General features: G+C 42.5%; 1 protein-coding gene across 12 annotated transcripts in view; it reads left to right on the forward strand.

The window, feature by feature from the left end:
* mef2cb (myocyte enhancer factor 2cb) overlaps window positions 1–12,690 on the forward strand; it is a 287,805-nt gene that overhangs the window by 257,727 nt on the left and 17,388 nt on the right. For all 12 annotated transcript variants that reach the window (XM_059969348.1, XM_059969342.1, XM_059969345.1 and 9 more), the window contains 2 exons: window positions 827–996; window positions 10,701–10,830. In XM_059969348.1, coding sequence (XP_059825331.1) covers window positions 827–996; window positions 10,701–10,830 — 300 coding nt within the window. The remainder of the gene's footprint in view (window positions 1–826; window positions 997–10,700; window positions 10,831–12,690) is intronic.

Consider the following 12,690-nt stretch of genomic DNA (forward strand, 5'->3'; position numbering starts at 1 on the left):
GAGGCTCTTGTACCTTCTACCTGATGGCAGCAGCAAGAAAAGAGCATGGCCTGGGTGTTAGGGATCTTTGAGGAGGGATGCTGCTTTCCGGGGGCTATATGTGGTGACAGATACGTACTTTGATAATAACATTTACTTTGAACTTTAAACCTTTTGAAGATATCTTCAATGGTGGGGATGACTGAGTGTGCGACTCTCTGCACCCTCTTGTGATGCTGTGCATCGAAGCCTCCAAACCAGCCAGTGATGCTCTCCACTTTACTATAGAAGTTAGCAAGTCTCTCCTCCTTGTCTAGTGGCAGTAATTCATCCACATTCCTTGCTCTGCATGTCATTGTTCTTCACTTAAATATAAATGTTCACATAAAATAATGAAAACCATAGTCAACTCACTATTTTTGTGCTGCATCAGGTCCAGAATAACAATTACTTCCTTCTCCTTTGTACTTAGTCTATTCCAGTGGTGTAGTGGTATTGCACCCCAGACTTTGGAACAAGAGATCCTGGGTTTGAATCCAGCCAGCTCCTTGCACACTTTCATCTGTTCTGGGTTGAGCATCAAGCTAGTAACAGCCTCATAAAACAGGGAATGGCAAGGTTGCCACCCGGTGCGTTAAACAAAGCACAGGAAGGAACTTTACCTTTCAACATACCTTTACACTTAAGCACTGGAAATGGCATTAAACAATCTTGAATCCTATTAATATTTATGTATATATTAGTAATTTATTGCCAAATAACTATTAAACACTAACATCTATTTTTCGTTTGATTTTTTTAATGTACTGAATATACTTTTGCTGAGTCTGAATCTTTTATTCGATAGGAAATGGGTATGGAAATGCCCGCAATTCGCCAGGTCTGCTGGTCTCACCTGGCAGCATGAACAAGAGCTTGCAAACCAAGTCACCCCCTCCTATGAATTTGGGAATGAACAACCGGAAACCTGACCTCAGGGTTCTCATCCCACCAGGTTCAAAGAATATGCCATCTGTGGTAAGTAGAAACATTCTCCTGTAAAACTACTTTGTCAGCTTGAGACACAAGTGCAGCATGATTTAGGATTAATTTAAAACTCCTGCAGCATTTTATCAACTGGGAATAAGTGTGCTGTGCTTTTCTGCCATTCATTTTGGGGTCTGAAAATCACTGCTTTATAGACGAGTGAAAACTAGTGCACAAGTTTTGGGATTACATTTCAACTGCTGTGGCATTTGACTGAATTGGAAGAAGTTTGCTGTGCACTTCTATTTTTTTTTGGTGTGGTACAGGTCTGAATATCGCAGCTTTAGAGACTAGTGGAGACAGAGATGTCTGCTTCATTTTAAAATGCATCAGTGCTTGGATTGTAGCCATAATCTGTAAGGCCATGCGCCAAGAGCCAATAAAATGGAGTTATGCTCGACACTTATTCTTCCAACTGGTATTCTGTCAATGGGCAGAAAGGATTTTTTTGTGCTGAACGTTTATTTTTTTCCTACATTTCAAGGATTTCTGTGAAGATCTTTAAAAGCAAGAGATTCAGCAAATGCTAGAAACCTTGAGCAGCACACACAAAGTGCTGGAGGAGCTCAGCAAGTCAGACAGTATTGATGAAAGGCGATGAGCAGTCGACATTTCGGGCCAGGTTGAAGTATCTCAGGCTGAAATATTGACTGTTTATTCCACTCTGTAAATGCTGTCTGACCTGCTGAGTTCCTTCAGCATTTTGTGTGCTATAAATCTCTTTGCCTATTTTGTTTAAGAGAGGAAAATCAATAATGTATTCACATTAATGACTCTTATAAGAGCTAATTGAAGTTTTATAATAAATTTACTTGAGGCCTCCATTGGTTGGGGTCAACAATGGATGTTGTACCCCAGCCGTCTACAAGCCAGGGCAGTCTGATATGGAGAGGAGCAGCAGGCTCCCCCTCTCCTTGATGAACACAAAGGAACAGCAGAGACTGATTCAGTTTGGCACCAGCAGCAGCACAAGAGTTGCCAGTCAGTGTTGAACTCAATGCCTTGGGTGCTATAGCTCAGGATTTTTCCCCCAGGGTTTACTCCCTAAACCTTCCCCATGAGTGAGTGCTGCCACAAAGCAGCGGAGGTTTGAGATCAGAGTTTTCCTTCTAGATGAGCTGCCAACCACAGCTGATAAGCCCCATCCGCCCAAAGAGATCGTTTTTAAGGCACCAGTAACCCATCTTTGCCCCTTCTCCTGTCAGTAGAAACAGTTCCATTGGGCTCCATAGCTAAACCGTATGTACAGTCCAGAAGTTGGACTTGGTTATCAGAAGCTATTTGAGACACACGCCATTAGGAGTGTTTTGTGTTTAGTGGGAGCTTATCCACACTACCCACCCCCCAGCAATGACAACCTTAAAGAAACAGTAAATCTACTTAAACACAGCACTGCATCAATATTTAAACTCTCCTGTTGGAACCTTCCAATAGAATTGAATTGAGTGTCAGAGACATCGCCTACTGTATAACACAGTTAGTGTTGAAACCAGTGGTAAACTTTTAAACAATGGACTTCCTGTATTAACCTCACTCTATTAAGCATCAAGCTCTGTACATATATTTTGAGACCCAAAACAGGTTGCATATGCAGTACCTTATAGCTGGAATCACAATAGACAAAGAGAGATTTTGAAAAGGGGGACAGGCAAGATATGAAATTTAACTTTATTTATTTCATTTTATTGAGGAAAAACATGAATAGGCCCTTTGAGCTGTACCACCCAACGATCTCCAATTTAATCCTGACCCAATCACAGGTCAATTTACAATGACCAATGAATCTACGAACCTTTGGACTGTGGGAGGACACTGGAGCACCCAGAGAAAATCCACACATTCCATGGAGAGGACGTAAAGACTCCTTACATAGATGGCATCTGAATTGCACTGCGAACTCCAACATCCCGAGCTGTCATAGCATTTGCGCAGTGCTACTGTGCCGCCCCAATTCTGAAACCAGTCTGAAGCTGAGTGATTTTATAGACGGACATACTGAGAGCATAGAGCTGATATCCAAGGACAACCTGTGTTTCCCACTCAGCTTTGTACATTTCATAGCATAGAGCATGGAACATTACAGCACATTACAGGCCTTTCGGCCCAGTAAGTTGTACCAAACTTTTAACCAAGATCAATCTAAAAACTCCATCCCACGTGTCCTTCCATTTTTCTGTCATCCATGTGCCAACCTACGAGTCTCTTAAATCTGCCCAATATCTGCCTCTACCACCACCCCCGGTAGCACGTTCCATACATCCGTCACTCTCTGTGTAAAAGAAATACTGTACATCTGACATCATCCCTATTGTTTCCTTCAAACACCTTAAAAATATGCCCTCTTGTATTAGTCACTTCCACTCTGGGAAAATGTCAATGGCTGTTCCCTTGATCAATGCCTGTTATCATCTTATACATATCTCTCAAGTCACTTCTCATTCTCCGTCGTCCACTCCAAAGAGAAAAGCCCTGGCTTACTCAGCCTGTCATTTAAGTCATGCTCTCTAATCCAGGCAGCATCCTGGTAAATCTCCTCTGCACCATCTCTAATCCAGGTAGCATCCTAGTGAATATCCTCTGCACCCTCTCTAATCCAGGTAGCATCCTGGTGAATCTCCTCTTCACCCTCCCTTATCTAGACATCATCCTGGTGAATCTCATCTGCACCCTCGCTAATCCGGGCAGCATCCTGGTAAATCTCCTCTGCACCCTCTCTAATCCAGGTAGCATCCTGGTGAATCTCCTCTGCACTCTCTCTAATCCAGGCAGCATCCTGGTGAATCTCCTCTGCACCCTCTCTAAAGCTTCTACAGTTTCTCTCCCAGCTTCCTCTGTAAGGAGCTTATACATTCTGCCTGTGGAATGCGTGGGTCTCTCCTGGGTGCTCCAGTTTCTTCCTGCATTCCAAAGGTGTACCTGTTAAAAAGATAGTTGATTATTGCAAATTGTCCCGTGGTTAGACCAGGGTTAAATCAGTGAGCAGCTAGCAGTGCAACTCTGGTGAAAGGGCATTTTCCACACTATCTCTAAATAAATTAAGGGGCAAAGTAAATTTAATTATCCATATATACATATAGATGTTACATATACAACCATGAGATTCATTTTTCTGCAGGCATACTCAAGTCTATTGAATAGTAACTATAACAGGATCAGTGAAAGATCAAGTAGAGTGCAGTAAACAACAAACTGTGCAAATGCAAACATAAATAAATAGCAATAAATAACAAGAACATGAGATGAAGAGTCCTTGAAAATGAGTCCATTGGTTGTGGGAACATTTCATTGACGGGTACATGAAGTTAAGTGAAGTTATCCCCAGGAGCATGATAGTAACTGTTCCTGAACCTGGTGGTGTGAGCCCTGAAGCTCTTGTACCTTCTTCCTGATGACAGCAGCAAGAAGAGAGCATGGCCTTGCTGGTGGAGGTTCCAGATGATGGATGCTGCTTTCCTATGATGGTGTTTCATTAGATATGCTCAATAGTTGGGAGAGCTTTACCCATGATTTACTGGTTAGAATCCACTATTTTTTATAGAATTTCTCAATTTATCAAAACCGTTTTTGAAACTCTAGCTTTAGATAAGTTTTTCCTTAAACTAGTTTCCTCTGAATATATTCCTAATTGGCAGAAATGAGAAACCTGGTTGATTTGTCATGTTCAAAATCAATTAAAACTGAAATGAATGCATGCAATTAAAACTGTCATCTTGTTTGTAGAATAAAATATTCTAAACTTGATGTTGGATATTCACAGTTCACTGTGAGGGAGTGAGTTGAATATTCATAGTTCGCTGTGAGGGAGTGAGTTGAATATTCACAGTTCGCTGTGAGGGAGTGAGTTGAATATTCACAGTTCGCTGTGAGGGAGTGAGTTGGATATTCACAGTTCGCTGTGAGGGAGTGAGTTGGATATTCACAGTTCACTGTGAAGGAGTGAGTTGAATATTCACAGTTCACTGTGAAGGAGTGAGCTGGATATTCACAGTTCACTGTGAGGGAATGTCATTGACAGTGAGAACACATTTATTTAGCATTCCTATGGTACAGATAATCTCAGCTAACCAATGTTCACTGCTCTTTTTCAATGCTGCCAGTCCGAGGATGTTGATTTATTGCTGGTAAGTGAGAGCTCTGCTGATCTAATCCAACAACTTTGATGAGAAGCAATATGCTGCAGACTTTAGAAATCTGGAATAAAAAGTATGACAAATACTCAGTAGATCAAGCAATATCTATGGAGAGAGGAGCAAAGTTAATATATTGTACAAGGTTCATGATTTTTCAGAGGAGTTTTTCAAAGGTTTCAAAGTTACATTTAATGTCAGAGAAATGTATACAACATCCTGAAATGCTTTTTCTTCGTAAACATCCACAAAAACAGAGGAGTGCCCCAAAGATTGAGCAACAGTAAATGTTAGAACCCCAAAGTTCCACTCAGCTCCCCTCCCTCCCATGTATAAGTGGCAGCAAGCAACAATCCCCCTGCCCCTACCAAGAAAAAAAACACTAAAGCATGAGCAAAGCAACACCAAAGACTTTGCATTCCACCCTGTATTCAACATACCATAGTGTCTGTGCCTGTCTGTTTGTCTCTCTCTCTCTCTCTCTCACTCTCTCTCTCTCTCCCTCCCTCCCTCCCCTCCCCCCTCCCTCCCCCCTCCCTCCCCCTCTCCATCCCCCTCCTCCTCTCCCTCCCTCCCTCTCTCTGTTTCTCTCCCTCCCTTTCTCCTCCCCACTCTCCCTCCCTCGCTGTCCCTTCCCTTCCTGGATGTCTCCATTTCACAGTGAGAAGGGAGACATAACAAACAACTCGCTGGTTTACAAAGTTAAAAATACGTTATGTTGCTTTTTTCAAGCTCTGTGCACAAAGATCTCAGGGAGTCCAACTCCCCTGATCGCACACGGAATTCCTGCTGTGACACCGACTTTCAATCCACCTGTCTCCGGAGCCCCAACATCCTAGGCTGAGCCCTTGGCATGCCAAGGTATGGCCAATTATGAAACCCGGAGAGCGAGTCCCATTCCCGTAAAGTACCAAAGTCAGAGTGTAACTCCAGGTCAGGACCTTCAAAAGAACCCTGAAAGGGAAAAATAGAGATATTAAAGATGGAAATAGAGCTGTTTCTGAAGATGCAAGCAAAGGAATCGCCGTTTAGCACCACCATCTCTTCACTCTGCCCCTCTTTCTACCTAGAGATATCGAAAATAACGCATCAAACTGTAATTCTAACCATGCTTGTCACTGCAAATAGTGCCTGACTTTGTTTTATTCTGAACTATTTGCATACTGTAACTTATTTGGTAATATGTGTTCATAGTGTTAATAAGATGGCATGCAGGAGGTACAGACTACACGGTTAGTGTGCCGCTATTACAGCTCGGGGTGTCAGAGTTCAAAGTTCAGTTCCGACATCTTCTGATAGGAGTCTGTACATCCTCCCCATGGAATGTGTGGGTTTTGTCCGGGCACTCCCGTTTCCTCCCACAGTCCAAAGACGGATCAGTTATTAGGTTAATGGTCATTGTAAATTGTCCCATGATTAGGTTATGGTTAAACCAGAGACTGCAGGGCAGCATGGCTTGAAGGGCCAGAAAGGCCTATTCTGCACTGTACCAATAAATAAGTAAATAAATAACAAGATGTAAACCAATACATAAGGTATAAGATGTAAACTAATTTTGTTCTTTCTTTGGGGAAAGGCATTAAAGACCTATCCCTAACAGTCCTCAGATTCAGAATTAGGTTTATTATCACTGATCTATGTTGGCAAATTTGTTGCTTTGAGGCCCTCTACTATAAGAGTAAAATGAAATAAGAATATATAAAAGATAAACAAATAGTACAAAAGAAGATTAAATAGATATTATTGATCCCAAAGGAAGTTACAGTGTCTCAGTATCATTACAAGTGCACAGATATACAAATATTAGAAGAGAAGTAGGAAGAATAAAAAAAGTAAGTTACCATAAACATTCTAACAGGAAGGGATCATCACTTCCCTGGCTATAGGTTGACTCATTATAGAGCCTAATGGCTGAGACTAAGAATGACTTCATATAGTGCTCTTTGAAGCAGCACAGTTGGCTTAATCTACAACTAAGCATGCTCCTCTGATCAGCCAAGGTGGCATGCAGAGGGTGAGAACCATTGTCCTAAATTGCCAGGATTTTCCATAGGGTCCTTTGTTCACAGCCTCCAGTGTGCCCAGTTTGACTCCTATAACACCTTTCTAATCAGATTATTGAGCCTGCTGGCATCACCCATGTTGATGCCATTGCCCCAGCACATCACCACATAGAAGATTGTACTGGCAAGAACAGACTGATAGAACCTGTGAAGGAAAGGCCTGCATACTCCAAAGGACTTCAGTCTCCTCAGGAAGTAGAGATGATTCTGGCCCATCTTATACACAGCCTCTGTTTTGGTGCTCCACTCCAGTCTGTCATCCAGGAGCATCCCCAGGTACTGGTAGGTCCTCACCATCAGTAGTAACAGGGAGCAGTGCAGGCTTAGTCTTCCTAAAGTCCACTGATGATTAGTGAGGTGGTGTTCATGGGTTCATGAACTGTTCAGGAGTCTGATGGCAGAGGGGAAGAAATTGTTCCTAAAACATTGAGTGTGTGTCTTCAGTCTTCTGTACGTCCTCCTTGGTGGTAGCAATGAGAAAGAAGGCATGTCTTGGATGATGAGGACCTTACATGATAGATACCACCTTCTTGAGGCATTGCCTTTTGAAGTTGTTCAGGATGTTGGGGAGGCTAGTGCCCATAAAAGAACTGGTTGAGTTTACAATCCACTGTCGCTTTTTCCAAATCTATGCATTGATGCCTCCATACCGGACGATGGCACAACCAGTCAGAATGTTTTCCACCGTACATCTGTAGAACTTTGGTGATATCTCAAAGCCCTAATGAAATATAATGGCTGCCATGCTTTCTTTATAATAGCATAGGCCCAGGATAGAACTTCAGAGATGAAGCTTCTCACCCTTTCCCCTGCTGACCCCTCGATGAGGACTGGTTCTCCAGAATTCCTCTTCCTGAAATTTACAGTCAATTCCCTGGGTGCCCCCTTCATGCCATTGAAACCTTACTGGGAGTGGAATGGGGAAGTTCTCAGAATTAGACCCAGTGATATATTTTCCATCGTATATTTTCTAGTGCAAACAAAAGTCACTTTAATACTGCAAAGCTTTGGAATGACAGGAAGCAGGTGAATCATTCTCACTCATTCAAAGACCTAGTCAGAGTAGATGTGGAAAGGATGTTTCCTGTAAAAGGCGAGTCTATGTCCAGAGGCCACAGCCTCAGAATAAGACATCCCTTTAGATCTGAGATGAGGAGGAACTTCTTTAGCCAGAGGGTGGTGAATCTGTGGAATTCATTGCCAGAGACACCTGTGGAGGCCAAGTCATTGAGTATATTTAAACCAGTGGTTCTGAATTAATAAGGATGTGTCTCCCCCCCATCCCTCCCCTTCTATCTCCCTCTCTCCTCCCCCGCTCTCCTTCTCCCCCTCTCTCCTCCCTCTGTCTCTCTTTCCCTCTCTCCCTCCCCATCCTCCCCAGTCCTGTCTCTCTCCCTCCCTCTCCCCCATCTCTTTACCCTTCTCTCTCTCTGTCTCTCCTCCTCTCTCCCCTTTCTCCCCTCTTTCTCCCCTCCCCTCTCTCCCACTCCCCTCTCCACCCCTGTCTCCCCCTCCTCCTCCACCATCTCTCCCCTCTTAACCTCTCCCCCTCCCTCTCCCTCCCTCCCTTCTCTCTTCCCTCTCCCCCCTCCCTTTCCCTTTGCCTCTCCCTCCCTCCTTCCCTCTCTCATTTACCCCCCTGCACTCTCCCCCTGCAGCCATTTTCTCCAACATGGCAGCCCTGTTGCCATGGGAATTGGGCCAGTACTGTGTCTTTACTGCCACATAGTGGTGTGTTTCCAGCTGCCCTGAATTGGGTCAGATCCCATTTTGTAGCATGATTTCAGATACAAACCAGAATAGCACTACTTAATCATTCTGGCAAATTTGATTTTTTTTTTTGCAAGAGAGGCTATTGGATGTTAGAGCATATATAACACTGCAAAAGACATTAAAGACCTTTGCTTGAGGTCTGCATTTGAACCCCATCATTACAGTCTGCATGTTGTTACTATTGTGTGTCCCTTCTCTCCATGAATATCCAATTGTTTAATACCTTCCGTAACCATAAGACGATAAAACATACTGTACTGTGCTAGACTTAGATACTATATATATATATATATATAGTTTGTAAGAATTATTACAATATTACAAATATTACAAACTGTATGTGTATATATAGTTACGGTGCCTAAGACTTTTGCACAGTACATTAGTAATTTTATGTATTACACTGTACTGCTGTCACAAAAAAAACAAATTACATGATGTATGTGAGTGATGATAAACTTGATTCTGATCTGGGTCTCTATTGTGGACTGAGAGTGGGAATGGGGCAAGGAGAGGGGTATCATGATTGGGAAAAGGGGAAGGGAGAGGGGAGGGAGCGGGAGACGTTCTGTAATGATCAATAAACCAATTCTTTGGAACTAAATGGCCTTGCCTGGTGTGTCTGCGCCAGCACTACTCCCTGCCCTGGCACGCCTTCTCTGCCACCTGTCCCACGGCACTCCATCCTCTCGATTCCCAACGTCCTTTGCTCCCAGAAGATTTACAAACTCTCTCTCCGCTCCACGCTGACAAACACAGTACTGTGCAAAAGTCTTAGGCACCCTAATGCCTAAGACATTTACACAGTACTGTAGAAGCAAAATTAGGCCATGTTGGCCTATCGTATCTGCTTCACAATTCCATCACAGCTGACTTATTATTCCTCTCAACCCCAGTCTCCTGCCTTCTCCCCATAACCTTTGACACCATGACTAATCAAGAATCTATCAGCCTTTGCTTTAAATCTACCCAATGACTTGTCCTCAACACCCATCCATAGCAATGAATTCCACAGATTCACCACCCTCTGGCTAAAGTAACTTTATATCACTAGGCAACTTCACTTATACTTAAGGCTCACAGTTCCTTGGGTATGGTTTCCATTAAAACATAAAAGCCAGATTTAGGTGGGTTGTAGATGGAGAGAAGTATAACTTATCAGAATAGACTCGAGAAACTGCTGCACCAGAAGTTATCCATTTGAACATCATTAAAGTCCTTGATCTTTCAGATATCAATTGAGAAATTATGTGCACTCCTGCTAAAGATCTCTCACTCTGAAGTACCACCACCACCACCTACTGGTTTTGCAAATATTCACACTTACACCCTGTGCTCACCATTAAGATTAAAGCTATCCAACCACTTGAGAACAATAACAGGAATCCACAATTTTTTTCATAAAAAACATAATAGCAGGACATGGTGCTTATTCCAACTGTTTTCCACAGGGTCTTTTTCCTGTCACAATAACAAATCTTTAGTGGTGGCTGACCTGGTTACTATAGAAATGCTGATGTAATTGGTTACCTTGGGAACATCTAGTCTCCTGAAGTGTGGGTAAATGATAGGTTTCGAAGAGTTCTTCAAGGCCAGTAGTATTAAATTATTCATTTTTTTTTTTTTTAAGTCGGATTTTTTTTGTTTTAGGTTTTCCTGGTGGATCTTAACAAATAAGGTACTGAGATGGTCTAAAAATTATATTTAAAATCACAATTTTGTTCCTTTATAGAATCAGAGAATAAATAACTCACAAGCTGCACAATCATTGGCTACACCAGTGGTTTCCGTAGCAACGCCTACTCTGCCTGGGCATGGGATGGGAGGCTACCCTTCAGCCATTTCTACTACATATGGTACTGGTAGGTAATTCCTCTCACTATGTTATGTAGCTGGTAGCATAGTGCCACAAAAATTCTTTGTGTCTCTGAAATACTAATGTAATGTAATTCCCATCTGTGTCCTAATGCTTTAAGTTGCAGGCACCTGGTACTGCAATAGAAAGCACGTGTACACTTTATAAGCAAAGAATTAATGTGTTCCGTTTTATTTATCAGTTTCTAAAGTTGCGGCTTGGCTGCACACAACCTGATTCTTTTTTTAATCATTGTTCCTTCTTAACAAAGTTTAAAACTCCAGAGAAATGTGGTAGTACTGTGCAAAAGATTTAGGTACATATATATATAGCTAGGGTGCCTAAGAATTTTGCACGGTACTGTAGTAATTTTATGTATTCCACTGTACTGCCACAAAAAACATGCATGACTAATGCGAGTGATGATAAACCTGATTCTGATATGGGTCTTTGTCATGGACTGAGAGTGGGAAGGGGGCGGGAAGATGGGGAATCATGGATGGGGAAAGGGGAAGGGAGAGGGAAGCGAGCAGGAGGTATCAGAGAGACATTCTGTAACAAGCAATAAACCAATTCTTTGGATTCAAATGGCCTTGCCTAGTGTCTCAGGGCTGTGTGTGCCTACACCGGTGCCATCTCCTTCCCCTGGCACCCCTACTCTGCCACCTGTACCACACCCCTCCTGCGATGCTCCACCCTCGCCGTTCCCAGTGTCCTTTGCTCCTGCCAGATTTACAAACTTGCTCTGTGCTCCACTTTGACAAATACAGTACTGTGCAAAAGTGTTATGCACCCCAGATAATATATATGTGCCTATGGTTTTTGCACAGTACTGTATTTTGACTCCTGTAGAGATTTTATCAATGTCCCATTGGAAGTTCATTATATGTATCCTTTATACTTTGTGGTCGCCTTATTGGGTACAGGGATGGATTCCAGTATTTTCTACTGCTGTAGCCCATCTGCTTCAGGGTTCACATGTTGTGCATTCAGAGATACTCTTCTGCACACCACTATTGTATTGTGTGGTTGTTTGTGTTAGTGTTGGCTTAAACCAGTCTGGCCATTCTCCTCTGACCTCTCTTACTAACAAGGCATTTTCACCTACCCGTTTGCTGCTCACTGTTTTTCACACCATTCTCTGTAAACTCGACATGAAAACCCCAGGAGATCGGCAGTTTCTGAGATACTCAAACCACCCCGTCTGGCACCAACAATCATTCCACGGTCATAGTCACTTTGATTACATCTGTTCCCCATTCTGATGTTTGGACTGAACCTCTTGACCATGTCTGCATGCTTTTATACATTTAGTTGTTGCCATAAGATTGGCAGATTAGATATTTGTGGTAATGAGAAGGTGTGCGAGTGTACCTAATGAAGTGGCCACAGGGATCCATAGCTGTTTGATTATGTTCTTAGGAAGTGTTTCCTGATTCCACACATAGGATTCTATTTTAAATTCAGTTTGCTGTTACATGTAAATGTAAGTCTCACCTGAGAAAATTTATACCAAAATTATTTTGGGTATTTTTTAATCTGTTTTAAGTATTCAACACCAGTCTAGAGTGTTCACTGGAAAATATAAAATGAATGTTGCTTGGTTGGAGTGTTGAAAATCAATTCTGCATCAATATCAAGTTGAACTTTCCAAATTGCAGAAGTTTGTTTTGCTTGTTATATCTGTCAACTATTGCTGGAATACCATCGGAGCACCATGGTAGTGTAGCAGTCTGCATGACCCTATTACAGCCTGGGGTGTCTCGAGTTGAATCCCAGTGCCCTCCCTCAGGGTTCTGTACACCCTCACATGGAATGCTTTCTCTGATTGTTCTGATTTCCAGAGGAAATTCTTTCTTCCCAGAGT

This window comes from Hypanus sabinus, chromosome 5 (genome assembly GCF_030144855.1).
Source record: "Hypanus sabinus isolate sHypSab1 chromosome 5, sHypSab1.hap1, whole genome shotgun sequence".
NCBI lineage: Eukaryota > Metazoa > Chordata > Chondrichthyes > Myliobatiformes > Dasyatidae > Hypanus > Hypanus sabinus.